This window comes from Chelonoidis abingdonii, chromosome 3, assembly GCF_003597395.2.
Source record: "Chelonoidis abingdonii isolate Lonesome George chromosome 3, CheloAbing_2.0, whole genome shotgun sequence".
In the NCBI taxonomy this organism is placed as follows: Eukaryota; Metazoa; Chordata; order Testudines; family Testudinidae; genus Chelonoidis; species Chelonoidis abingdonii.
This window is the reverse complement of record NC_133771.1, coordinates 119443342-119469022: the sequence shown is the minus strand read 5'-3', so window position 1 is coordinate 119469022 and position 25681 is coordinate 119443342. Positions and strand designations below refer to the sequence as shown.

At 40.8% G+C, this 25681-nt stretch overlaps 1 protein-coding gene across 1 annotated transcript in view; it reads right to left on the bottom strand.

Moving 5' to 3' along the window:
• CCDC170 (coiled-coil domain containing 170) overlaps positions 1-25681 on the bottom strand; it is a 122467-nt gene that overhangs the window by 41728 nt on the left and 55058 nt on the right. Inside the window, 5 exon segments of the mRNA XM_075064047.1 lie at positions 53-370; positions 5567-5752; positions 7833-7977; positions 17497-17753; positions 20683-20814. Coding sequence (XP_074920148.1) covers positions 53-370; positions 5567-5752; positions 7833-7977; positions 17497-17753; positions 20683-20814 — 1038 coding nt within the window.

Below are 25681 nucleotides of genomic sequence, written 5' to 3'. Positions count from 1 at the left end.
GAGCCATACAAAAATCAAGAAGATTGAATAGGTACAGAAGAAATTCACTTACTATCTTTTTGCTCTCTTCCCTGCGGCCAAGTTCTCGAACTCGCTCCATGATGGCCTCCTCGGAGGGCTTAACTGTTACAGAACTGTTGCTAAGAAGGGTAGCAACTTGCTCTTTAAAAGCACTCAGCAGGCTCTGAGCAGTCCTGGCCTCGTCTATGCTGCTTTTCAGACTCCCATCCATCTCACTGGAACATCTCTTCAGGTGGTGCAGTTCTTGCTTTGAGGCTTCCCAAGCCCTCTGGCTAGCAGCCAGCCTATCTTGGAGGCTTCTGATCTCCTTCTCTAGACTCTGTTTGGCTATTAAAGCACTGTCTAGCTCCTAAAATATGAAAAACAGAAAACCAGGCTTAATCCAGGCCAGAAATAAGGACTGGGGACTAAATGGCTAATTTTCAGCATGGAGAGGTGAGTAGCAGAGAGGTGCAGGAACTAGTAGCATTAGGGCCAAAATTGTTCATTATGGGCCCAATCTTGCAAGTCCTTCACAGACAGAATACCTAATGATGCAAATAGGACTCCCACATGCATTTATCATCAATTACCTTCATGGTATAGTGAATGGGGAAGTAAGATTTGGAGATGACACAAAATTACTTAGATCTATAAATACATTGCTTAGATTGTGATGACTTTCATTAAGAAAAACGGTGACTGGAAAACTCAGTGGTGGATGAAATTTAACATAGACAAGTGCTGGTAATGCACACTATAAGAAATGGTGTAAAATTTAAAACTACTTGCATATACTGATAAAGTCTAAATTAGTGATATAGGAAAAGATCAAGGCAACATCTCAGCACACTCCATGAAGACATCTGAATAATAGAGCCCCAGGGGTTTTAAAAACAACAAAAAAAAAGGTAACAAATATACCAGGATTATTTCCACACAAAACGGGAGCGGCTAAATGAGAAAAAGTTATAATAGTATATAAGGAAAGTGCAAATATTCAAATATTGATTGGTTGTCTCATCTCAAAGATGGCACAGATGAGAGAGGTGAAGACATGAAGAATAAATCAGATTAGAAGCATGATGAGGAGACTTTCAAAGAAGGAGAAATTTAAAAACTGGGACTATGCAGGGCCACATCATGTGGGGCCAAAGTTGTCAAAAGGAGGTGAGGAATGTCAATATCAAACTAGCCACCTTTCCCCTTGAGCCTACAGTTGCCCCTGCATGTGAATATTGCTCAGTCTTGGAAAGGACACTGCACCTGTGATCAAGTCCTGGCCTTGACCACCTTCATCAAAAACAGTTTTTGACAAAATCTAAAGACAGGCGCCGTCTTCTTGGATTTGACTGCCACCTATGACATAATTTGGCACAGAGACCTTTTGTTTAAAGTCTCTCAAGTTGCCCGCATTGAGTGTTTGAAGTAATAGAGCTCTCTTTCTCCAACACAGGCAGTTTACAGTACACCTGGGCAACTGCTGTAATTACTGGAAGTGACAAATCAATGGCTTCCCTCAAGGCTCAGTTCTTTCACCAATGGTGTTCAATGTGTACATCAACAACCTGCCAGCTATGCTCCTGTGCAAGTTCATCTATGCCGACGACGTCTGCTGCAGCCACCAAGCTGTCCTCAGAAATTGACAAGATCTTGAATGAAGATGTGAATCTCATGGCAGGGTATTGTAGTCAATGCCACCTGCGACAGAGCTTTTCTAAAACTGTTTCTAGTGTATTCCATCTGCATAATGCAAATGCAAACCAGGAGTTAAACATCTTCCTCAACGGCCAATGCCTGTGGCATGATCCAAACCCAGTTTACCTCAGTGTGACATTGGATAAATCATTAATGTATCGGAACCATTGAGGAAGACAGCAGTCAAAGTCAGCACTCAGAACAACCTGCTCAGAAAATTGGCCGGTTCAACCTGGAATGCGAGCACCCAGAAGCTTAGATCATCAGCCGTTTCCCTCTGCTATTCAACAGCAGAGTACTGTGCTCCTGTCTGGTGTCGCTCATCTCACGCAAAGTTGATCAATACTTAACATAGCACCACCCGATATTTGCCATGAAAAGGTCTCTTTCACACTGCTGGCTAAGATCCATGAGAATAGCGACCTGCCGCTGTACACAGACCTCTTTGACCACCCAACAGCTCGCTTGTCTTCTAGACGCCTGTAATGAGGTTGGCTCTCACCTTTTATGAGCACCTCACATGGTTGATGGGTTCTTCGGCAAGTCTTCAGTGACTCAGCCCTCCAGCCACATCACACACACTGTCTGTAGGTGGAATAGAACAAACCCATTTTGATACACAGTCTTTACCTTCTCCCAGCCCTGGCCTGGGGCCAGACCTCCAGGGCTCCCTCCCTTAAGACATAATCTTCCTGCAGCCCTCCCTGGGCTGAGTTCTTGCTGAGTTCAGCCAGTCAGGAGCTCCTTCTTAGCTCTCCAGGTCCCTGCCCACACTAAGACTTCCATGGTCCTGATGCTCTTTCAGCCAGCCAGGAACACGATCCTCTCTTCCAGCTCCAAGCAGCAACTCTGCCTCTCCTTTTTATATGGTCCTCCTGGTCCCCGATTGCTTGCTCCTGCAGTCCCTCTGATTGGCTGCTTCCCTTGCAGCCATTCTAGGCCACCTAGAGAACTTCTCTTCTGCTTCTCTCTGGAACAGGGTGTGGTAGGTTTCCGAGGCCTCCAGAAAGGGGCCCCTAGGCCTTGTCCAGCCTGTCACAATTCTTTTTATGCTCATTTATGCCACCACAGGACATGACGGTGGAATCTGCTTGGCACAAGTGGTCAGTGAGGATAGTCCTTAATCACTCTCTCATCACTGACGCAACCTGTCCATCAGGTTTTGATCTGCCAAGGCACCTGTGTTCATCTCTGACTATGTCACATATCATTGTCGACTGCCCACTGACTTATTTCGATGGTAGGCTACTGGCTCTCCACCTGGCTGATGATGACACCATTAAATGGCTGGGTATGTTGCACATATGCCGACAAATCTGGACTCCGCAAATTTAGGGGACATGGCAGGATAGGTAAGGCAGGACGGCAGCCCTATCTAGCATCCCTGTAGAATCATCTTTAGAAATTCCTGAGGAAGTTAATTCTTGCATAGTCCTTCTATGTCCCTTAAAGGGAGGGTTCACAGCAGGAATACACAGACAATGATAGCAAAGGTCCCAAAGGAGCTATGCTGCCATGAGATACTGGAGCCTGGGGAATAATGCATAGGGGCTGCTGCTCTGTGAATACTCCAAGATCCTGAGAATATTCTCATGGATCTCATTGGATCTCACTGTTGTAAAGCCTTGACCCTTGCCTCATCTTGTGTAAACTCACAGCGCTTGCCAAGTAAATTTTCTCTTCTTTGTGATGATCCAGTCATCACTTTGAGAAAGAAATAGAGGCAGTAGATATGTCAGGGGTATATATAATAAGGAATGGTGTAGAGGCAGCCAATTGGACCACGCTGCATACACTGTGCTGTGAAATAAGAACAAGAAACCATTCGATGAAAGAGAAAACATTTTAACACAGACAAAACCAAAAACATGGTTCTGCTTCATTTAATCAGCCTGTGAAACTCTTTGCCCCAGAATATTAATGAGACAAACAGTTTAGTAAGATTTTTAAAAGGATTAGAGATTTATATGAATAAGAATAAATTCTTCAGTCAAACCAGCTGGGATTATGATGTAGCAAGGAATATAATGCTTCACACTTCAGAGCACTGTTTGATTAACAACTAAGAATGGGAAGGAATTTCCCTTCCCACAAGGTACAACTTTACATGACAAGGTGGGTACATTTACAGGGAGTCATTTGCCTTCTCCAGAAGCATCAGGTTTCAAATACCATGGGAGGCAGGATACCAGACTTAATTGGTCAGGTTTGTTGCAATGTGATAATCCCTGTGTTAAATATATTTAAGAATAAACAAAGAAACAAAACCATATTAATTAGGTAAATACTGTCATTACCCGTTACTAAACTAATTTTAGAAATAACTGTCAACCAAATCTTGGCATAGTTCATTTTATTTCCCTTCTTCAACTATAAAGAGGTCCTCTTAACAGAGAAATTATGCCCAGAATCAAATTATGGGTATTATAGGAAAGAATGAAGGGGGGTCTATTCCAATTATAATATTACTTCATCAGTCTGTAGATTTCCTTTCACGGGTCGCAGTACAACAGCAACTAGTCAATATAAGTGTGAGCATTAACCAGTTATGATCTCAGTTTATTTTTTTAAAATTTGCAAACAAATACAGTTGCTTCAAAAGGCCACGGTACCGAAATGACAAATTGGATAAAATAATTCAAAAGGAACACAATTATCATGCCTCTTTCTCATTTTAAGTGTCATGGGTTATAGCAAACCATTTATTTTTTTTAAAACTTTCTTTTTAAAAGTCATATTTACAAGTCAGCTGATGCATAAATCTTAAAAAAAAAAACACAAATGCAAGTTGAAAAATGTAGTAAAATTCTACATTAAAATTAAATGCTGAACAGCTTCATAGATATAGTTTATCAGGTCAATATATGTATTTAACACATTTTTAATTGTAATTTTTAGGATGGTCTTGCCAATCTTAGCAAATGTTGGAACTGCAGACAAGAAAATGCCAATATCTCAGATAGTCTGTGTATTCATAAAAAATTGTGCATATTACAAGCCAGATCCAAAGCCCACTGAATTCAATGAAAAATTCCAACTGACTTCAGTGGATTTTGAATCATGGATTTTGGAGTCATGCTGCTAGCCAGGATTTCTCAGTGTGCAAGTCAAATGACTATTTATGAAGTATGAGGTTTTTATACCATACAAATAATCTGGTATCTGACAGATAACATACTTCACTACCAGTTCCTTTAATGGAATCTTCAGGAAAACATTTTGTTAAATATTATTCAATGAATTTCTCTCTATTTCTGAAGAACAAATTTTACAGCAATTTAAAAAAAAAAATCTGGCTCCAATTGCATCTCCGCATACTCCTAATTCTCTATGGAAGAATACTTGTAATACTCCCTCAAGCTTACTTCAAGCAATAAAATATGGATTTCTTAGCATACATTTCTACTCATCTATCAAACTCCTACCTCAGAGTAAAATCAATAGTTCTATACGTTCATGCGGACTTACATAACATCCGCCCAGCTACCACTTTGAGAAGGCAATAACCGGGGATACTGTTGTTGAATGAGAGTGAAAACATCACTTTATCGGCATATAGGAAACATCAACACTAAAGCAGAGCTAACAAAAGCATTTTAATCTCCTAATATTCTTGAACCTTCATGAACTTGAAGGTGATAACAGAAAAATACTTCTTTTAAAACTAAGCATAAAAAAATATCTCCAACCAAACACCCTAGCCTGATAAGAGTTTTCCAAACTAAATTTTGTTGGTAATAGCATGTGTTGAAATCTTACCATAGTTTACTTTCATGTCACACCATGTTCTTCTACTGAAAAATGCATTTTTCATTTGTAGAAATAGATCTCTAAGACACACAGACATGCACACTAGAAAATAATTTACCTTGCTAAGCTTGTCCATGTCTTGGGAGTAGGCTACAGCCTTTTTCTGCTCTTTGCTGACTTCCGAAACAAGCCTCATGATGGTTTTTCTGCTAGCTTTTGACTCTATCTCATGAACATTGATAGTCTCTGCAAGAGTGGCAATCTGCCCTGTTAGCATTGTATTTTCTTTATGCATCTGATTGACCTAGACAGACAATTCAAATAGTACATATTACTACAATTCTTACACTGTTTCCTGTTAACGATTGTCTTCACTCATTTAAATGCATTTTCTGTTCCTTGTCATCATAAAAAATGTTGTTTGTAAAACCTTTAGGGTCAGATCTATGACTATGTTCTTCTATTCATTTCCAATGTTTCCTTATAAACAAAGTAGAAAGAGCCCATAATATACCACGAGAAAAGTATGCCTTAGCATAGCAAAGATTAATTTGGTTTAGTTATCCACATACAAATTCTCAGCACTAGATCAATCATCATCATCTGGAGAGCTGTTGTCATTTCTGCATGTCCATAATAAATATAGATAAATATATTATAAATAAAAATAGATTATACAACTATCTTTACGTGGGAAGCAGACAGCTTTTCCATAAGATTTATGGCTAGCAAGCATTTGAAATGGGGCATTAGCACTGGGCATTGAGAAGTGATTTTATATTTGAAATATTCTGGGAGCCATGTGATTTGGCAGCAGACTCTTCCTGACCATATGAGAGAGTAAGGCTATTTCCTAACAAGAAGGATTTGGGGAGCTCTTTTGAGCAGCAGCCAGAATTCAGGGAAAGACGAGCCCCAAGCATGATCTTGATCTGTTGAGGTAATGCTGCAGTAACTCCAAGAAGTGTAAAGCCCCACAGGTCTAAAACCCAAGCCTGTAAAACTACCAAGTAGCTGGCAGCTCCAGTCTGCTACCCAGCGGCAGCTGTAACCAACTTGCACTCCATTTCCCATGATCCCCTGTGGATACAGACCATGGGAAGTTCCACCTCAAGAGTCTGACAGACAGCAGCCCCATGGCTCCTGATTGGCTCACTGCCCTATATAAAGCCAAGGAGCATTCCAGGAAGTGTCCAGGCAACTGGCCACTCTGTAGCTGCCATGACCTTTCCTGCTCGATCTCAGCTTGATTTGAACTTTGCCACCTGACTCGAACCTTGAAACCTGACTTAGACTCTGATGCTGGCCTGAACCTGACTACAAACTCTTCTGCTACTCCCAGCCTCAGGTTTGCCACTGTTCTGTCCCTTGGCCCTGACTGCCACTGTGGGAATCCTACAAATCTGGGGTGGGGAATATCTCATGACACTTCAAAACGAGCAGAAAAATACAGGATTATATGTCTTCTTGAGTCCTACTTGAATGATGACTAAAGGTGAAGGTGGCTCCTATTCTGTCTTTAACTCTAGTCGTTGCTGAGAGAAAAGACATAGATGAGGGGGGGGATCCAGAACAAATACTCTGTTCTAATACACGCTGCTTTCAGTGTACCCCTTAAAAAAAAAGTAGAAGTGAAAGACTAGCCAGAGAGTGCAAAAGATGTATTAAAGGTGGGTAGGGAGTGCCATTGATTTCATTTTCCTGAATGGGAGCTCAGCTTTCAAAATTTTGGGAAATGCTGGAGGAGAAAGGTATTAAAGATTTTGTATAGCATTCTCTCAGAACTATGCATAATGAATGAATAAAATTCAATTGTACCTTGTAGTAACTGTGAGTGTTTCGGTACAGGTTCAAAATTAAGGTTGTTTCAGTGTTTGTCCCTAAGAATGTTTCTGTTTAATGGCATGACTGCATTAAATGAGTGTTAAGAGTACTGCCAGAATTGTCATAGTGGAATTTTACAGTTTTTAATATTTTTAGATAAGCATTCAGTTGTATGTATTTTCTTGATTTGTACTTAGCAATCAGAATTGTAAGTTAATATTATAGGACCATACATAAGGCCTCCTGGAGTTCAGCGAGAGCTGTGGGAGATCATCACCTCTGAAAACCACGCCAATACTTGTAAATACTATTTTTATGGTAATATGCTCTGTATATCCTTATTTCACAACAAAATTCTGATCTTTAACATTTAAGTTGTTTAAACAAGTGTTCTGTTTTTCTATTATAAAAGAAAATTGCGGTATTAAATTTTCTACATCAAACCAAATATTTCAAAGAAGTGCATCCGTCTACATTAATATCTATTAGAGCAGTACAATGCAGTTAAATATTTAACAAGTCTCTTCAGTATGTAGGAAAAAATAACTGCATATAAACACCTTTGAAATTAAATGTTTGTGTGGTTCCTCTTTTCCTCTGATGTCTACGTCCAAGAATCCGGAAAGCTGTGCTAAGAATTCACCCTGCTTCCAGCTGATCTTAGAAGCTCGATTCTTGCTTTCTTCACACTCATTCAAATATTTGCTAGTCAGACAAAACAAACACATATCAGGAGGAATATTTACAAACAGTATTTTCTAAAGCAAAAGGCAAAATTATCTCAAGCTCATTGCTTCAGCCTACCTATTCTAGTACAACCTTCACCAAAGTTAAATGTGGTTTAATGCATATATGATGGGCCAACAGGGGCGGGGAGTACTGTTAGGCCACATCTACACTACGAGATAATATCGAATTAGCTAAAATCGGTTTTATAAAACTGATATTATAAATTCGATTTCATGCGGCCACACTAGGCACAGTAATTCAGCGTTGTGCGTCCATGGTCCGAGGCTAACGTCGATTTCTGAAGCGTTGCATTGTGGGTAGCTCTTCCGTAGCTTCCTAGTTCCCAAGTCTCCCGCCCCTTGGAATTCTGGTTGAATCATTATTGTCGCGGGTGGTTCTGGGTAAATGTCGTCAGTCATTCTTCTCCGGGGAAAACATCAGCTGACAATCCTTTCACGCCATTTTTCCCTGGATTGCCCTGGCAGACGCCATAGCACGGCAACCATGGAGCCCGTTCAGCCTTTTTTTTTTCCAGCACCGGTATGTGTTGATGCCGCGGAGAGAGAGGCGATACTCCAGCACTACACAGCAGCATTCACTTCTTTTGCATGATAGCAGAGATGGTTACCAGTCGTCTGTACCATCTACTGCCGGAGTAAACTGGCAATGAAATGACGGTTATCTCTCCCCCTCTGTACTGTCCACTGCTATCATGAGTGCCCCTGGCTGAATCGGCCGGGACGCAACGTAAAAGCAAATTATGGTTTCTAAAAAAAGTCAGTCCTGCCTAGAATAAGGGGCAAGTGTATCAGACAGCACAGCTGCTCCGTGTCAGTATTCACAGGGGGTGCCCCTGCAACAACCCACCCATTGCTTCTTCTCCCCAACTTCGTGGCTACCGTGGCAGTGTCCTGTACATTTGTGTCATGAAGTAATAAAGAATGCAGGAATAAGAAACACTGATTAGTGACATAAAATGAGAGGGGCAGCCTCCCGGCGCGATGATAGTCCATCAGGACATTAAGCGTCGTGGGGAGAGGAGCACAGCATGCTGCTGCTATGACAGTCAGGCAGTACAGAATCTTTTCTTACACAGGAAAGGGAGGGGCTGATTGAAGCTCAGCCCCAGTTGCTTGATGAAGACGGTTACTAGCCGTTCTGTCCTATCTACTGGGAGTGACCAGGAATCATTCTTCTTACCCAGCGCCCCATATTCAGTTAAAAAGCATTGGAGCACTCAGGGGTTCATGAGGACAGTTACAGTCCTATTGCACCGTCTACCACCGGGAGGGGAGAGGAGCGGATACTGCTCTTCACTGCTGCAGCATCGCATCTACCAGCAGCATTCAGTACACATAGGGTGACATTGAGAAGGTCAAGAATTCTTTCTTTCCCTTTTCTTTCACGTGGTGGTGGGGGGAAAGAACTGAGGAGCTATTCCCCGACCACGTCAGACACTGTGTTTGAACCTACAGACATTGGGAGCTCAGCCAAGAATGCAAATACTTTTCAGAGACTGCTGTGACTGTGGGATAGCTGGAGTCCTCAGTACCCCCTCCTCCTCCATGAGCATCCATTTGATTCTTTGCTTTCCGTTACACTTGTCATGCAGCGCTGTGTAGCTGGAGATTTTTTTCAAAACACTTTGGATTTCGTCTTCTGTAAACGGAGCTGTGATACAAAAGATTTGTCTCCCCATAAAGCGATCAGATCCAGTATCTCCCGTACGGTCCATGCTGGAGCTCTTTTTGGATTTGGGGACTGCATCGCCACCCGTGCTGATCAGAGCTCCACGCTGGGCAAACAGGAAATGTAATTAAAAGTTGTGTGGCTTTTCCTGTTTACCTGCCCGCTGCATCCGAGTTCAGATTGCTGTCCAGAGCGGTCAGTGGTGCACTCTGGGATACCGCCCGGAGGCCAATAACGTCAATTTCCGTCCACACTAATCGTAATCCGATATGTTAATATCAAATTTAGCGTTACTCCTCTCGTCGGGGAGGACTACAGAGATCGATTTAAAGAGCCCTTTATATCGATCTAAAGGGCGTTGTAGTGTGGACGGGTACAGCGTTAAATCGATTTAACGCTCTTTAAATCGATTTAAATGCATAGTGTAGACCAGGCCTTAGATGCAGCACATTCTGCCCCTAAGAAAGCAAGCGCCTCACAGACTTATCAAATGATGCCCCTCTGATGATGGGCTCTGAAGATCTCTCTTCAGTCCATGCTAGCAAGATGTTTCTGTGATGTGGTGTGTTTCATAGTTGTCCTATCACAAGTAAAGCATGGGTTGAAAAGGAAGGAAACTCCAGAAGCACTCCCCAATACACACCCTTGGAAAAATATCACGTATTAAAATCATGTTCTGTATTTTAATAAATAGCATAATTTTTGTAATTGAAATTAATAAAACAATTACTATATTTTTAAACACACTGGATGAACTACTGGTTCCACATCACCAACTATGCATGTTTAAGACGACACTTAACACTTCCGTTGAATTTTTTTTTTTTTTTTTAATTTCTGATGGACAACCTTTATTCAAAGCCCCAAGAGAACAGAAAACTCACATAAAGCCAAAGATTTTCGCCTTGAATTCTGCACAGAAGGGGGAAGTTACTTTTCAGTTACAGTAACTGGACTCCCACCGCAGAACCCCCAAACAGGGACTCCACGGTAGAGGGGATGGAAGGGTGAGAATGTGCATATGGACAACACATCTCAAAGAACTTCCCATTCTCCTGCAGGTGATTGTCCATATCCATATACCACTGCTAGTGACTCCCAAGCAGTAACTGTGCTAAGGAGGTGGGAACTAAGTGTAATTATTTAAATAGTGAAGAACTGCTATACTCTTTGGGCCTGGAGGCCTCAGTCATGATGTAGTGTCTTGGTAACATGTACACTGATGCCCAAGTGGCTGCTTTACAAATGCAGTACAAATAGGGTGACTAGATGTCCTGATTTTATAGTGACAGTCCCGATACTCTGGACTTTGTTTTATACAAGCGCCTATTACCCCTCCATTCCATCCCAATTTTTCACACTTGCTATCTGTTCACCCTAAGCAGAACCTCAGAGTTACAAACCTCGGGAATGGAGGTTGTTCATAACTCTGAAAAACACATTATGTTTGTTCTTTCAAGTTTATAACTGAACATTGATTTAATGTAGCTTTGAAACTTTACTATGCAGAAGGAAAATGCTGCTTTTAACCATCTTAATTTAAATGAAAATAAGCACAGAAACAGGTTCCTTACCTTGTCAAAAAAAAAAATTTAAGCTTTCCTTTTTTCCTTTTTTTTTTGAAGTAGTTTACATTTAACATAGCACTGTACTGTATTAGCTTTTTTTATTTGTCTCTGCTGCTGCCTGCATACTTCTGGTTCCAAATGAGGTGTGTGGTTGACTGGTTAGTCCATAACTCTGATGTTCAGAACTCTGATGTTCTACTGTGTTTGATAATGGTAGACTTCACAGTGATGCTGCTGGTACAACTTGCACTCTAGTGGAGTGAGCCTGATGGATGGTGGATCTACCACGGCCACTTCGCGGCATGTTTTAATACCATCAGAAATTCAGTTTCATGGTATCTGGGATGAACTTGCAGAACCTTTTGACCTCTCTGTGATGGAGCTTAACATAAAGTCTTAGTGATTTTCTAAATACTTCAGTTCTGTTTAAATAGTAGGCCAGTGCTCTCTTGACGTGTAGAGCAGGGTTTTTCAATCCCCTGGGTTGTGATCCAAAACTAGGGTGCCAGAATGTGGCACACATTCACATAGGAATCCCAGAGAGGCGAGTGTCAGGTCCTACCCGCGGGGTGAAGGCAGGCCCTGGGCGGTTTCAAAGCCCACCCTGCAGTGGTCCTGTAAGGCTGGCTGCACTCAACTCCCTGCTCCAGGAGTTGATACCTGGTGCACAGGATTGCAGTGCTGGTCAGGTTTGGCCCAGCTGCTCCTCCAGGCCAAATTTGAGTGAGTGGTGCTGTGACCCTCTGCACAAAGTCACTACATCACTCTCCCAAATTTGGCCCAGCAAGCCCACAGGCTAAATCTGAGCAGTGCTGCAACCTCAAAGGTCACATTGCCTGGAGTGAGGAGCCGAGCTCACCCAGTTCCATGGGATAGGAGCCACACAAGTTGCCACTATGGAATGTCGGGTGTAATTATTTAGTATTTACTACATTAATATGTATATTGTATTTCTTACCCACAATATATTTAGTAAACCAGATTTTTTTTTTGCACTAAAACTATTTACTGGTCACAAGAAGCCATCAAAGTTTAAAAACGGGGGCTAAACCCCAAAAGGCTCAGAACCACTGGTTTAGAGTGTGCAACATTGCCCCAGACTTGGATGCATGAGGTTTTGGGGGAAAATACCAGTAAGTGTATTTTTTGGTTCTAGTGGAAGTCTCTCACAATTCTGGGGAGATGTAGGGTGTATGCTCCACCTTGTCTGGGTGAAACACTATATAGGGTGGGTCAGCCATCAGTGCCTGAATCTCCTCTACTGGGCTGGCAGAAGTTATAGTGATTAAAAATGCAATTTTCACAGAAAGGTGTAGAAAGGAAGAAAAGGCCACTGGCTAAGGAAGAGTAGGTCCCTGAAGGCTGAGAGTACCACTTTTAAGTTCCATGAGGATCCAGGTTCCTTGATTGGTGGGAATACCTTAATTAGGGCCTTCAGGAACCTAATTACTAACAGACTGAGGAAAAAATGGTATAGTCCTGCACTGGTGGAAGATGAGCTGAGATGACCAGTAGGTAATGCCTGACTGAACTGAGTGATGGGTTCTTGCATTTTAGTTTGGGTAAGTAGTCAAGAATTTCAGGGATCAAGGAATGATGTGGTACCACTGATTTTTGGTGGCACCAGTGAAAAACGTCATCCATTTTGGCAGGCAGGTTTTTCTTGTTGATTGTTTTCTGCAGCTTATTAGAACTTCTCTAACTAGAGAGGTGCAGGCCTGCTCTATAGACAACAACCACCCTTGCTGTGAGCTGCAAGGATACAAGATTCAGGTGTTGGGTCTATGACTTGTTCTGAGACAGCAGGTCTGGGAGCAGAAGAAAGGCTCAGTAGGTCTGTGAACTAGAACTGTCAGGGCCACACTGGAGCTATGAGAACTAGCTTGGCCTAGTCCTGTTTCAGTTTGCAAAATACTCTGGCAATAAGAGGGGCCGGGGGGAAGCATATATCACAGGGGTTCTCAAACTGGAGGTCGGGACCCCTCAGGAGGTCACGAGGTTATTACGTGGGGGGTTGCGAGCTGTCAGCATCCACCCCAAGCCCTATTTTGCCTCCAGCATTTATAATAGTGTTAAAATATATTTAAGAGTTTTTTTTAATTTATAAGGTGGGGGTCAAATTCAGAGGCTTGCAATGTGAAAAGGGTCACCAATACAAAAGTTTGAGAACCACTGATATACTAGGTCTCCTGTCCACAGTAACATAAAAGCATCTGCAATGGATTCCAATCTCATTCCACCCCTTGAGCAGAATCTCAGGCACTTGTTGTATTGAGTGGCAAACAGGTCCATTTTGGGATTGCCCCAGTCCATGAAGATGTCCAACAGAATCTTGTCTTTGATCTCCCCTTCACGATCTCGGAGGAAGTATCTGCTGAGATTGTCCACAAGCATATTCTGCAGTCCAGGTAAGTGTACCTCCACACCAGCAATAACTATATGTCTGAGGCACACATTCCAGAGCGTGATGGCTTCCTAGCAGAGCAGGGAAGGCCTGTCTCCAACTTGTTTGTTGATATAAAACATGGTGGTCATGTTGCTGATCATAATTTATAGGGACTGCCCTTCTATTAGGTGGAGAAAGGACTCACAGACCTCCTGTATGGTTTGAGTTTTAGGAGATTGATGTACGTTCTCTTTGCCCTTGGGGACCATAAATCCTGTGTCTTTAATGTGTCCATGTGAGCACCCCACTGTAGCAAGGATGTGTCTGTGACTATGGTCTTCAATCGCAGGAGCATCCAGAAGGCGACTCCTCTGCAAGCACTCTTTTTCCCCACCATTTCAGAGAAGACAGGACCATGGGTGAGTTAATGAGGCATCCAGGCAATTTTTGGAGGGTGTGTAAAACAGCTTCTACTAATCCTGCTAGCAGTGGAGGTGAAGTCTGGCAAGCGGTATCAAAAAGGTGCAAGAGGCCATATGATCTAGAAGGGCAAGCATAGAAGGGTTTGGCCGGGTTCGGCCCTCTCCGGGGCGGCGGGAAACCAGGCCAACGGACCTAGCGAGGTGGGTTATTTCGGGGGAACTAGTCTGGCAGCGGGGTTTCATGCCGCGGCAACAGTAGAGACCAACAAACAGCTCTATTCCGCAGATGCAGGCCCCTGTACCTCTTCTGGGTAGCTTGCCACAGGAAGGCTTAACAGCTTCCCCCGGGTCTGGTCGGCATCAGGCCTCGGCTGGTCTGGTCAGTCCTCAGCTCGGTTGCAGACTGCAGGAGTCTTCCTACCGGGAGCTAGGCCACAGGCATCTGGCTTCTTGGCGGCCAGGGCTCTAGTGAGCTCTGGGGTTGGGCTTTTGTACTTCCTATCCTGTGCCCTGACCTCTTGGGGGTGGGTGCAAGCTCCACTGGCTCCACTCACTTTAACGTCCGGAGGGGCTCGTCCCTCTCCGGGGCAGCAGGGAATCAGATTGTCTCACTACAGCAAGGCACAACCTTCCATTGGTACATGGATTTCCCTCCAACTGAGAGTTAGAATGGACAGGTTCTCAAATATCTCTTGAGGCATATAGGCCCTGGATGTGGAAGAGTCTAAGATCACACCAATGAATTCAATCCTCTGATCTGGGATTACCATCTATTTTCATTTGTTGACTTTCAGGCCTGACCTCTGAAAGAGGCTGAGTGCATTTTGGATGGCTTCAGAAACCTGCTGAGGAGCGGTCCCCCATATAAGCCAATCATCCAGGTAAGATAGTTTATTGATGTTAAATCTTCTCAGGTAAGCTGCCACTACTGATAGCTCCTTGCTAGATCTCCTCAATGTTGTGGAGAGTACAAAAGGCGGGGTTCAATATTGATAGTGGTCCTGGCCAACCATAAATCTTAGGTACTTCTTGTAGGAAAAATGATGGAGATGTGGAAGTACTCATCCTGCAGCACAAGATATTTGAACCAGTCTCCAGACTCTAGAATTGGGATTATCAGTGTAAGGGATACCATCCTGAACTTCAACTTGTGAATGAATGTTAGGTTCTGCAAGTTCAGGATGGGTTGCCAGCCTTCCTTTTTCTTCAAGATAAGAAAACAGCTGCTCTAAAACCTTTCCCCCTGGACTGAGGAGGGACCTCTTCCATCACACTGAGAGAAAGGAGCATGAGGACCTACTGATATTATAGATCCTTGTGAGAAGAATCCTGGGAAAGGGGAATTGAGTGTAGGCACTGCTGAAAACGAGATGGTGTACCCATGTCTTATTGTGTCTTTGGCTCGTTGGTCGGGGCTGAAATAGCCAAGGGAACCTCACGGGAAGGAATGCCATCACATCTTCAATGTTAACTATTTCAGAGATTTCTCTAAAACACATGTCCAAAATGACTGGTTACATAACATACCATCAAATTTATCCTGTCCTATTCATCAATTTGTTCCCCAACATAAAAGTGAGTTACCCCCATGAACAGCATGTGTGTACAATATGTTCTCTATGACTACTGTCTCATTGGAAGATACACCAACCAGGAATTATCTTGAAAGTTAATGAAAATAAATTTCTTAAGTGACAGCAACAGCACATAGCATTAACCTACTTTTTTTTAAAGACAGAGTACATTTGATCAAGTGAATTTCTGCAGAAATACCTGCACTTCTGATGTGTCTGAAGCCACAAGACTGACCTAGCAAAACTAACCTGTGTGTGTATTCTGATCTAACCATGTATACGCTTTTGTTTGGCATGCATACAGTCCTGAAGACTGTTAAATTGATAAAGTCAGCAAAGGACATTGCATCTTTTACAATGTAAAGTTGTATATGACAAAAAACACTGCCCAATGAATAGTGGGGGGGGAAAAATCAGTGGATTGGAGTATCTAACAAAAGGCATATCAGAACTGCAAATGCTGGTAGATACTATATGTAAGCTTTCTTCCTACCCTAATAGCTATCACCAGCAATGGTTCTCTTCCTCTCTCTTGGCATAACTATAACTACAAACATACCACAATATCTGAGCATCTTGATATTGAATTATCCAGAGTGGTGTATGTAATAGAGAAAAATACAAAAGGTTATATTAATGTAACATTATTAGTTACAAATATGAAAGTTCAAATACATGGAAATGAAAAATTTTAAAATTTTCACAGTAAGTTGAGCCACGTTGTACAAACTGCATATTTTCTAGTGTATACTTACATAAAAAGTAACATATTCACGTATGTATTTAAAAACAAATACACAAATTGAAATTACAATGCATATATAACATAACTGAATTTTTCATATTATGAAAACCTTACTTTTCTGGTTTCATGACTAGTGAGCATTTAAATATGCAATCAAGATCTTAAGCACAAGTTTTTGTATTGTCACTTCCCTTCTTTTTCTTTCAGGGAAAATCCAAGCTATTAAGCTAGAAGAGCTCACAAACTCCTCTGGTGAAACTAGTGGATCTTCTAAACCCTTAGAAATTCAGACTGGGGAGATTACAGACTCAATGACCGCTGGTGAAACTTATAGGAAAGTCCTACAGATTTGCAGCTGCAAGTGATTAAACGCTTCACTGGAGTAAACCTCCCTCCTGCAGAGTTTATTTATAACCTCTGTAAAAACAAATTGTTTTTCTGTCAGGTGCTACTGGCTGCCATCAGACAAGTCTTTGGTTCCAACAAGCACAGACCCAGTTACTGTCAGTAAGAGCGTCAAGCATTCTTTCAGATTCAGTGGAATCAATAATTTAGCCTCTTTATTTAATACAAACAGCTATAAACAATGGAGGATGGCCCAGACTATGTGGCAGGTCAGGGATTTCCCCGATTGAAAACACAGGGGCTAAAAGATTGTTTTTTCAGCCTTTGTGTGGTAGAAGCAGAAAAAGCCTGTAGAAGGCATGGTGAATGTGACCCTAAGAGGAAGCAGAAAAAGACACTGTCAGGCACAGAGCTTGCTGGAGTGGCACACTTAGGGGTATCTAAGCTAAGGAAGCATGCCTGCTATTTGTTTCTACTATATTCGGGGAAACTGGGCTTTGTGTAAATTATATGTAAATAAACATGATTACACCAACGAATATACCTGACTCATATCAAGTTCTCTTCCTAACGGGCACAACTCTGCAAGGCCCTGAATACTGGCTAACTGCCCAGGCCAAAGGGGCAATAATATACAGCTCAATATAAAGCTATAAATCTGTTTCTGCACCGAAATTTGACTACAAAGGTAGTTTTCTATGTTGGCAACTATAGTACAGTGACATCTCAACCCAAAATTATACCACAGCTTGATTGAAACTCTTACTTCAGTTTGGCTTCTTGGTCATGGATCTTTTCCTTCAGCTCCCAATTCTCCTGGAGCAAAACCTGTGCTGTTAGGTCTGTCTGTTTTTTGGAAGTGGCAAGCACACCTGATTCCTCTTCCATCTCCTGAACACGATTTTGCAAAGAGAGGAGCAGAGAGGATTGTCTAGCATTGTTTTCCTTGTAGCTTTCCACTTCAGCCTTCAGCTCTTGCAATGAGACTTCTTTAGAGACCATTTTGGATCTGAGATCTAGAAGCTATAGACAGAGGAGAGGAAGTGAGGAAAAAACAATTAATTGTAAGAAGAATTCAATATAGACTACACATTTGAACGGTCTTAAATTATTATTTAATTTAATTATGATTAAATTGTTTATTTTTAAAAAATCTGGAAAGAAATACCTTTTGGAATCAAAGTATCTTATTCTTCTACTCTATTACCAACGGATTCAGTGGAGGAAAAAAAAGTGACAATAGCTTCCATTTTTTCAATATTCACAGAAAGCAGTATGTAAACTCCAGCTTCAGTATGAAGTAAACAAAAATAGCCACATTGCTTTCAGTGCCATTCGAAACAATAGCAAAAATATGCATTAGCCAAACAAAATGGGCAAAGTTAGTAAGAAGAAAAATGTTATTTTTAAGTATCTATAAAAGGTATTTAAAAAAACAGAGCAGAAACAAAAAGAACCACTGTTTTTTAAATTATTTTAAATGGAGTTTTATATTAGGTTGAAACAACATTAAGGTTTGTAAAAATCACACATACAAACGATAGGAAATGGCAGAATTAAGGTTTCCTGAGAAACCTTAATGATACAGTCTTTAATTGTGATCACACATTTTTTCACAAGATCTCTGCCTCCTTGTTCTCAGTTCTAGTGTCTGGTGCCACAGTGGCCTCTCATTAATGAAAAGAGTAACTGCAAGAAAAGTCCTGCTCAGTCCTGGGCTGGAGCGTACTCACTAAGCTCTATGGCAGTGGTAATCAATAGGCAGACCGCAGGTCAAATCCAGATTGCCAGATGCTTTTGAACAGACCTCAAAATCTTTTTATTTACTTATTATCATCATACTTTTTTTCAAAATTATTTCTTCCAGAGTCTGGACCTAGACTATACTTTGACCAAGAAATTTGGACCTTGACAAAAGATAATTGACTACTCCTGCTCTATGGGAATGAAGCATGCTCACTGTGGCTGTGGCTCTAAAGAGCTGCAGAATGTTCAGGGAAGATAGAATGTTTGGAGAATTTTGCTAATAAACCTCTACACAGCATGTGCAAACAGTGATTTTCAGAGGCTTAAAATTCAGTCAAGTCGATAAGGTAGATTTCCATAGGAACGGCAAAAGGCACCTCTTTGATTCCCTGGTGGCACTCCTTGCCTAATTTCAAGTCCCTGTTCCAAAGTATGAAAATGCTAGAGCTTCTCAACAAACAGCTGTAACTTTTTTTTTTTTAAATAAACACTGGCAAAATAATGTATTTTCCCTAGTCTCATTCTCAGAAAGAGTTGATTCATTTTTTCTGAAAATTTCCCAGAAACATTCAGCCTGAGGCAGACCTGGCATGTAAAATTTCAGCCTAAATGGTCAAAGTTATAAACGACGAAAAACAGGGATTTACAATAGAAAGTGCTAAGCAACACTTAGGTGTTGTTTCCAGCTCCATTATAATGAAAAAATATGCAATACGTGGCAGTTAGCTCTTACTACATGAAAATTAAAACTACGATTAACAAGCTATGTGAGTGCTCTTTTAATGCAAGAAGGATGGATCTGTGATCAAGGCACTGGACTGGAACTCAGGAGATCAGTTTAATTCCTGGCTTTGCCAAAGATATCCTGTGTGACCACAGAGAAGATACCTAATCTCTCTGTGCTTTAATTCCCCATGTAGACATGGGATAACAACACTTCCTTTTTCTCTCTTGTCAATTTAGACTGTATACCATTCAGTGTCCCTTATTATGAGTCTGTACAGCACCAAGCACAAGGGGGCTCTGAATTCAGCTGGGACATGTAGATGTTACAAACAGCAACATGAATTTAACAAGAATTTGAGTATTTTGGATGAAAGTGAAGCTGGCTTTCTTTACTCCCTTTCTGCCTTTTCCAAAAACAGCAGTGAAAAAAATTCTATAAAGTGGTCTGTCATCGTGACAGTAAGTAAAGAGATTATTAAAGTATTTACTCTCTTCATTCAAGAGTTGGAATCAAGTAGAGGATCAACAAGAATCTCATCTTCTTTAATTCTTTCTGATGAAATGTAAAGCCAAGCTACTGATCACATACATTAATTAAAGATCGGTAGGCACTTTTTGTAACAATGTAAGGGTTAACTGGCCAAATTCCAGCTCAGATAATTACATTCTACTGATCTACATTCACCCTGGTTTCACTTGGATATAGTATTAATAAATTACAGTTCTAAACTGTTCCTTATCATTGCTGTGAACTATTTAAAAGTTGCTTGATTTCACAACAAATTTAGTTATATTTCTTTCATGGGCAAAGTGAATTTTGATTTTGATGCACCATACAGGTGGATCCTAAGCATTTTACACAGACAGAGAAGGAGAGAAAGAGAACATGCTCCTGTAACATTTATTAAATGCTTTAGACGCCACCTGGATGAAGAGTGCTATCAGTATAGGATGCTATCATTCATTTCTAACAGCACAGAAAAACCACCTCTCTGCATGACTGTACTGCACGGCTGTATCAACTAAGCTTCATTCAGTAATGGAAATAAAAAATGAGCATGTTAACAAGTGGGAAAATATGGGACCCCTGGAATCAACAAATGTTAAAATCACTCACATAACCACAGTGCTGAAATATTAACTTTGGTTAGAATTGTGAAATACTGTATTTTACATCCAAACACACACAATAAGAAAATCATCCTGGTGCCAACTTCAATTAACGAACAAGATAATGGCACAAAGACTGACAACTGATATAAGCAGAAAAAAAAATTGTGGCAAATCTGAATAAATGTAATCTGAAAACAAAAACAAAATCCCACAATTAATAAAACAAAGATACATTTTACATTCCCTCAAAGGAGATTTAGTGGATCCACTTTCTCCGCAATGTGTGCATAGCTCACATTAACAGGAAAGTAACTTTTAGGGGATTCTTTTGGGGGGAAAGGAGGGAGGATGATTCTTTAAAACTTACCTCTGACTGGGCACATTCATACTTTACCAGAAGTGCTGCAAGTTCACTACGGGCAGTTTCAGCCACAGCCCGATAGTGATTTGTCTGTTCTCGAGTGACAGGTATATCCGGAAGAATGTGATCATAAGCTCCCTAGGAAGAAATCACAGTCAAAGCAAAATGAGAACCATCAGACACCATGTTTCTGAACAACTTTTCTTCAGATTTGTTCTGTCATTCAGTAGCTCAAAGAAAACACACTGAAAATGCTATGCACTAACATTGGGTGCCATAGCCACCAATGGTGTAAACAGACTTAATTGTACTCAAATCAATGGAGTCCCTCTACTCACACTGGTGATGAATTTGGCCCTCAGTGTGTTAAATTGTTAAAATTCTAGAGTACAGCAGCAAAATTACTTACGTAATTATTACATGATTAAACATTAAAGACAAAAAAAGCTTTACAGACTGTCCTTGGCCAGAGGGAGATTGTGTGTCTCCACTATTTCAGTATTTAAACTCTGTTTCCGCACTGCACGCTGATTTATAGTTTTGCAGACAATAAAATATCAATGGGGGGGTGGAGGGGAAGTAGTATGAGGGATTAAAAAGCATCAAAACACAATACAAAGCCATGTAACTATTCACCTCCCAACACCACCCTGTTCCTCTTAGCTTGCTGTTCCTCTTAGCTTTTAGACTTTTCCCATTCCCCAGCAGACCATATCTGACATTTTGACAATATATAGAAGTGTTCAGCTTTTAGATGCTCTAATCTGGATGCTCTGAATCCTGAGTTTTGTTTTCATTCTCTGAGTCCAAGAGCACCCTGCAGGACTTATCATGGGAATCCCAATTAGCTTAAGTAAAACCAGTCCATTTAATTTAGAAAAGAGAGAAATCAAAGCCATGCCTTCCAATTTAGGTCTACTCCAGGGTCTGGGCAACAGCCCCATTCGATAGGAAACATTTTGTAGTTTTTGTAGATTGAAACAATATTAAACCTGACATTCTTAGAGCAGAACTGTGTTTAGTACATGCAGGAAATGCAAAGGCGTAGGGAGAGGGCACACAAAAAAAACCTCTCTCTACCTCCACCAACTCCCATGCAGAACTGAAACATAACTGTGGTCCTTGCACAATTACAAAAGAAAGAAACTCCCATCCAGCAATACTGTTAGAGCTAGAAACCCCAGAGGAGGCAGAGATAGGACACAATCCACACTGCACACTGGCCTAAAGAGCTGGTCTCACTCTGGAAAGGGCACACTCCCTCCTCTTCAAGGGTTTCTCAGGGCTTGTCTACCCACAGAGACATTTCTGATTAACTCCACATGTGGACACTTTTATTCCAGAATAAGAATGTTCATGCATATTGTTCTTCAAGAATAGTTATTCCAGAATAACTATTGTTAGGGGGCTTATTCCTTCACCCTCTCACTTCCCTGGTCCTTCTTGCATGAAAAGAGAGCAACAATACTCGAAGTCCAAAGGTGCAAACAATTCAATGTTTATTGGGGTGAACTTTCAGCAAGCATGATTCCAGTTTCCTTCCTTAGTGTCCCCCTTCCCAGCTCTGACACCACAGAGCCTTGCCTGTGTCCCTGTTCCCATTTCCTGTTCCCATTCCCCCCTTAACTTCCTGATTGACTGCAGACTATATAGTAAAACTTGAGCTCTGCTTAGCTATACCATAACCAATCATTTTACTGAAATTTAACTAACCAATCCTAACATACTGTAACATGGTTATTTAACCAATTAAATCCCACCACCATAATTGCTTTACACCCAACAAAATTAATCATACAGCAGACAGAAACAATCACAGAACCAGACAGAGATTATACAGACAAAGAATAAGGAAGTGGAGACTACAGTGGCAGAACAATGCAGAAATGAGGATTTCACATCCCAGCTATTGATAAGTGAGTTCTTGCCAGACAGGATGCTATCAAACTAAGTTTCCTTTCACATTTTCTAGGCTCTATTCTTTCTCTGGAGGCGATAGTAATATTAGGACAGGATTGTATACCTAACAACCCAATAGCACCTTATTTCAGTGTGACTAGTTTGGAATGTGAGGATGTGACCATACACTTCCCAGTTTATGGCTGGCCTCTGCTGCTTAGCTGAAGGCCTTAGCCTAAGAACCAGGCCTTAGACTGTCACAGTAAGAGAAGGCCCTTACACCGGCAGACAGTGATTATGATTCTTTCTTTCATACCTTTATAACTAGCTAAGTAACAAGAATACACCTAAATTCTTAAAGTATAGGCCTTTGCAGACAGGCCTGAATATCTATATCCTAACAACTGTCTCTGAAGAACTCCACCTGCAGACAAGTCCTCATGTCTATACCTCCAGGAGCTCCCACTGAGGCAGTGCACCACACCAAACCCACTGCATGCCAAATTGCACCCTTGAATTTTGCATCCATATGTCTCTCTCCTAACTTGAAAGAGCGATGAGTAAATAAAAAAGGGAGTTCACAATAGAAACCCACAGGCAACCTTATAGCTGGCAATTCAGCTCTAATAGAGAAAATACATGCAGCGGTGTATTTTCTGAGCCTGAGTTTGGGATTATGCACATCTGTCACAAGTGGTGAAGATATTAAATTTATGCAGGTCATCCTAAGCAATTGTTTTGAGATATTTAAATTTTCTTCTTATATGACTTTGGCATCCCTCTGCTTGTAAAGTCAGACTCCCTTATAATTTAAATCCAAACGTATAAGCCCAAGAGAGAAAGGAAAATTATAATTAATATATTTTTAAAACCTCTAAAAACTAATACAAACGTCTTCTATAGGTAAAATAATAGGTTACTATTTAAACCAAAGCAAGAAACAAGCGGTATGTATCTCCCTGGAAGAGGGAATGCAGAGCTTTCCAATTATATAAAGCTCTGGTTTCCTCAATGGGTCACAAGAGATCAGTGAAAGCTGTCACTGGTGCAAGACTGAATATTATCCCTCCTACTTCTGAGCATAGTCATTATTTTGGGGATAATAGTTAATTTCATATTCAAGGGGAAAAGGACAAAACATTTCTGTGGCAGGTTGTTTTAAGAAAACTTTGGATTTGATGAGAGTTGAGGAATGTTAGCAGCCCTAGGGGTGACAGAGTAATGCGCAGAATGCAGGGAAACATATTTAGGTACACATGAGGCAGCCAAAAGTTAACGATAAATGTGATTTATTACACTGCTCTGGAATTTATCACGACTGTTATCACCACATGGATGCACACATGTTCTTCTCCTATGCATATTTTAATTAGTAGTTTAGAAAAACATCAGCCTGCTGAGGATTAGGACTTGGGAAAAGTCACAAAATAAATTATCTAGATGAAATAATGTCACATTTGTTCGTTGGTCAAATGTCAGTCTTTTAATAAACAAAGGTCTTGATCTTGTCACTCAATGGCCTGGCACAGTTTTGGGGAAACTATAAAAAGCACAGGTCTGGTAACAATACTATATCTTTCCAATGACAACATAAAGAATTTTCATTGTTTTGATATTGTAGTGAATACAACACCCTGCTAATGTACTTAGTAACTAGTTTTGTTTGCTGATCAAAGCAGGTACACAAGTGAAAACTACATACTCTAGAGTTGAAAGATTAAATACTGACATTATAGCTTATAGCTTATAATCGGGGCTTCTGTGTTGGGTTTCTTTAGTTTATTAATTTCATTTTGGGGCTTTACTTTTTGCAATTTTCGTTTGATGTAATGTCCAAAAATTGGGTATTTTCAGGGCTTGCTCTCTCTGTACATACTAGAATGAGTAATGTATATTATTTTACATTACTCATTATAGTAGCTCTGTAATGAGTAATCTCTTTGTAATGTTCCCTAAAGCCCTTTAATGTACTTTAGAAATCACACCTCCACAGGGCAGAAGTTTTCCCAGAATCCTGTACTTACTACCATATTATGCTTGCTACTTATTACAAGCACTTATCTGCTACCATCCTCTCTCCTGTTTTACTCCACGGTTGTCTAACATCACATGTTCAGATTTTTAGGACAGGGCTTTTATTTTTGTTCCATATGCATACAACACTCAGTATAACAGATCCTCAGTCCACGATCTGGGCTTCTAGGCACTACCACAATACCAACAAATGAAATAGTAATATCACCATCTCTTCAGGCTGAATTTCATATTACTGTGAATTTCTCCTTTTCTCTAAACAAACATAAAATGAATAAATTTAACCTCCATCTCTTATTCTCTAATATCATTACATAGGAGTCTCATCAAACTGATAAATACGGCACAAAATAAGAGAGCAACGTTCTAGAGGAAGATCCCTGATTCTCAGCAGTACAAAAATGCCTTACTGCCTGAGGATCTAAAACCTGCATTGTTCATTTAGGGACAGATTGACAAAGGTATTTAGCTGGCTAAAGATGCAGACAGACACCTGAGGGATTTACAATAGTCCCTCAGTAGGTTCGGCACCTAACTCACATTAAAGTTTATGGAAGTTAGCGCCTAACTCAGGCACTTTTGAAAATCCCTCTAAGTATCTATCTGCATCTTTAGCCACCTAAATACTTTTCTCAATCTGCCCCTAATGATCATCGTGGCACCAGGGACTGGAAAAGTTGGAACTTCTATATTATTGTCCATGTGGATTTTCTATATATATTCATGTGGGTTTTGGGGGGTGAATATGTATATTTATGTACACATTAAGTAAACACATTAATTTCTACATTTTGCTACTTAGTATGCACAAACCTGAGTGGTGAGCCATACCAGAGCCAAGCAGTTAGCTAAGATTTTAAAGCATATTAAGCAGATCTGGCACTCCCTCAAACAAGAACAGAAAAGCCCACTTGCATAATGCCTCATCTCTACCATTCATTCTTGTCTCACAAGCTGATGCAAACAACATGAAATAAATTAAATAACTTTTTTAAATAATAACTACAAGCGAGTTTTATCAACTGTCACTCATCCAAGATCTGCATGGCATAATTCAGTTCAGAAGAAGTGT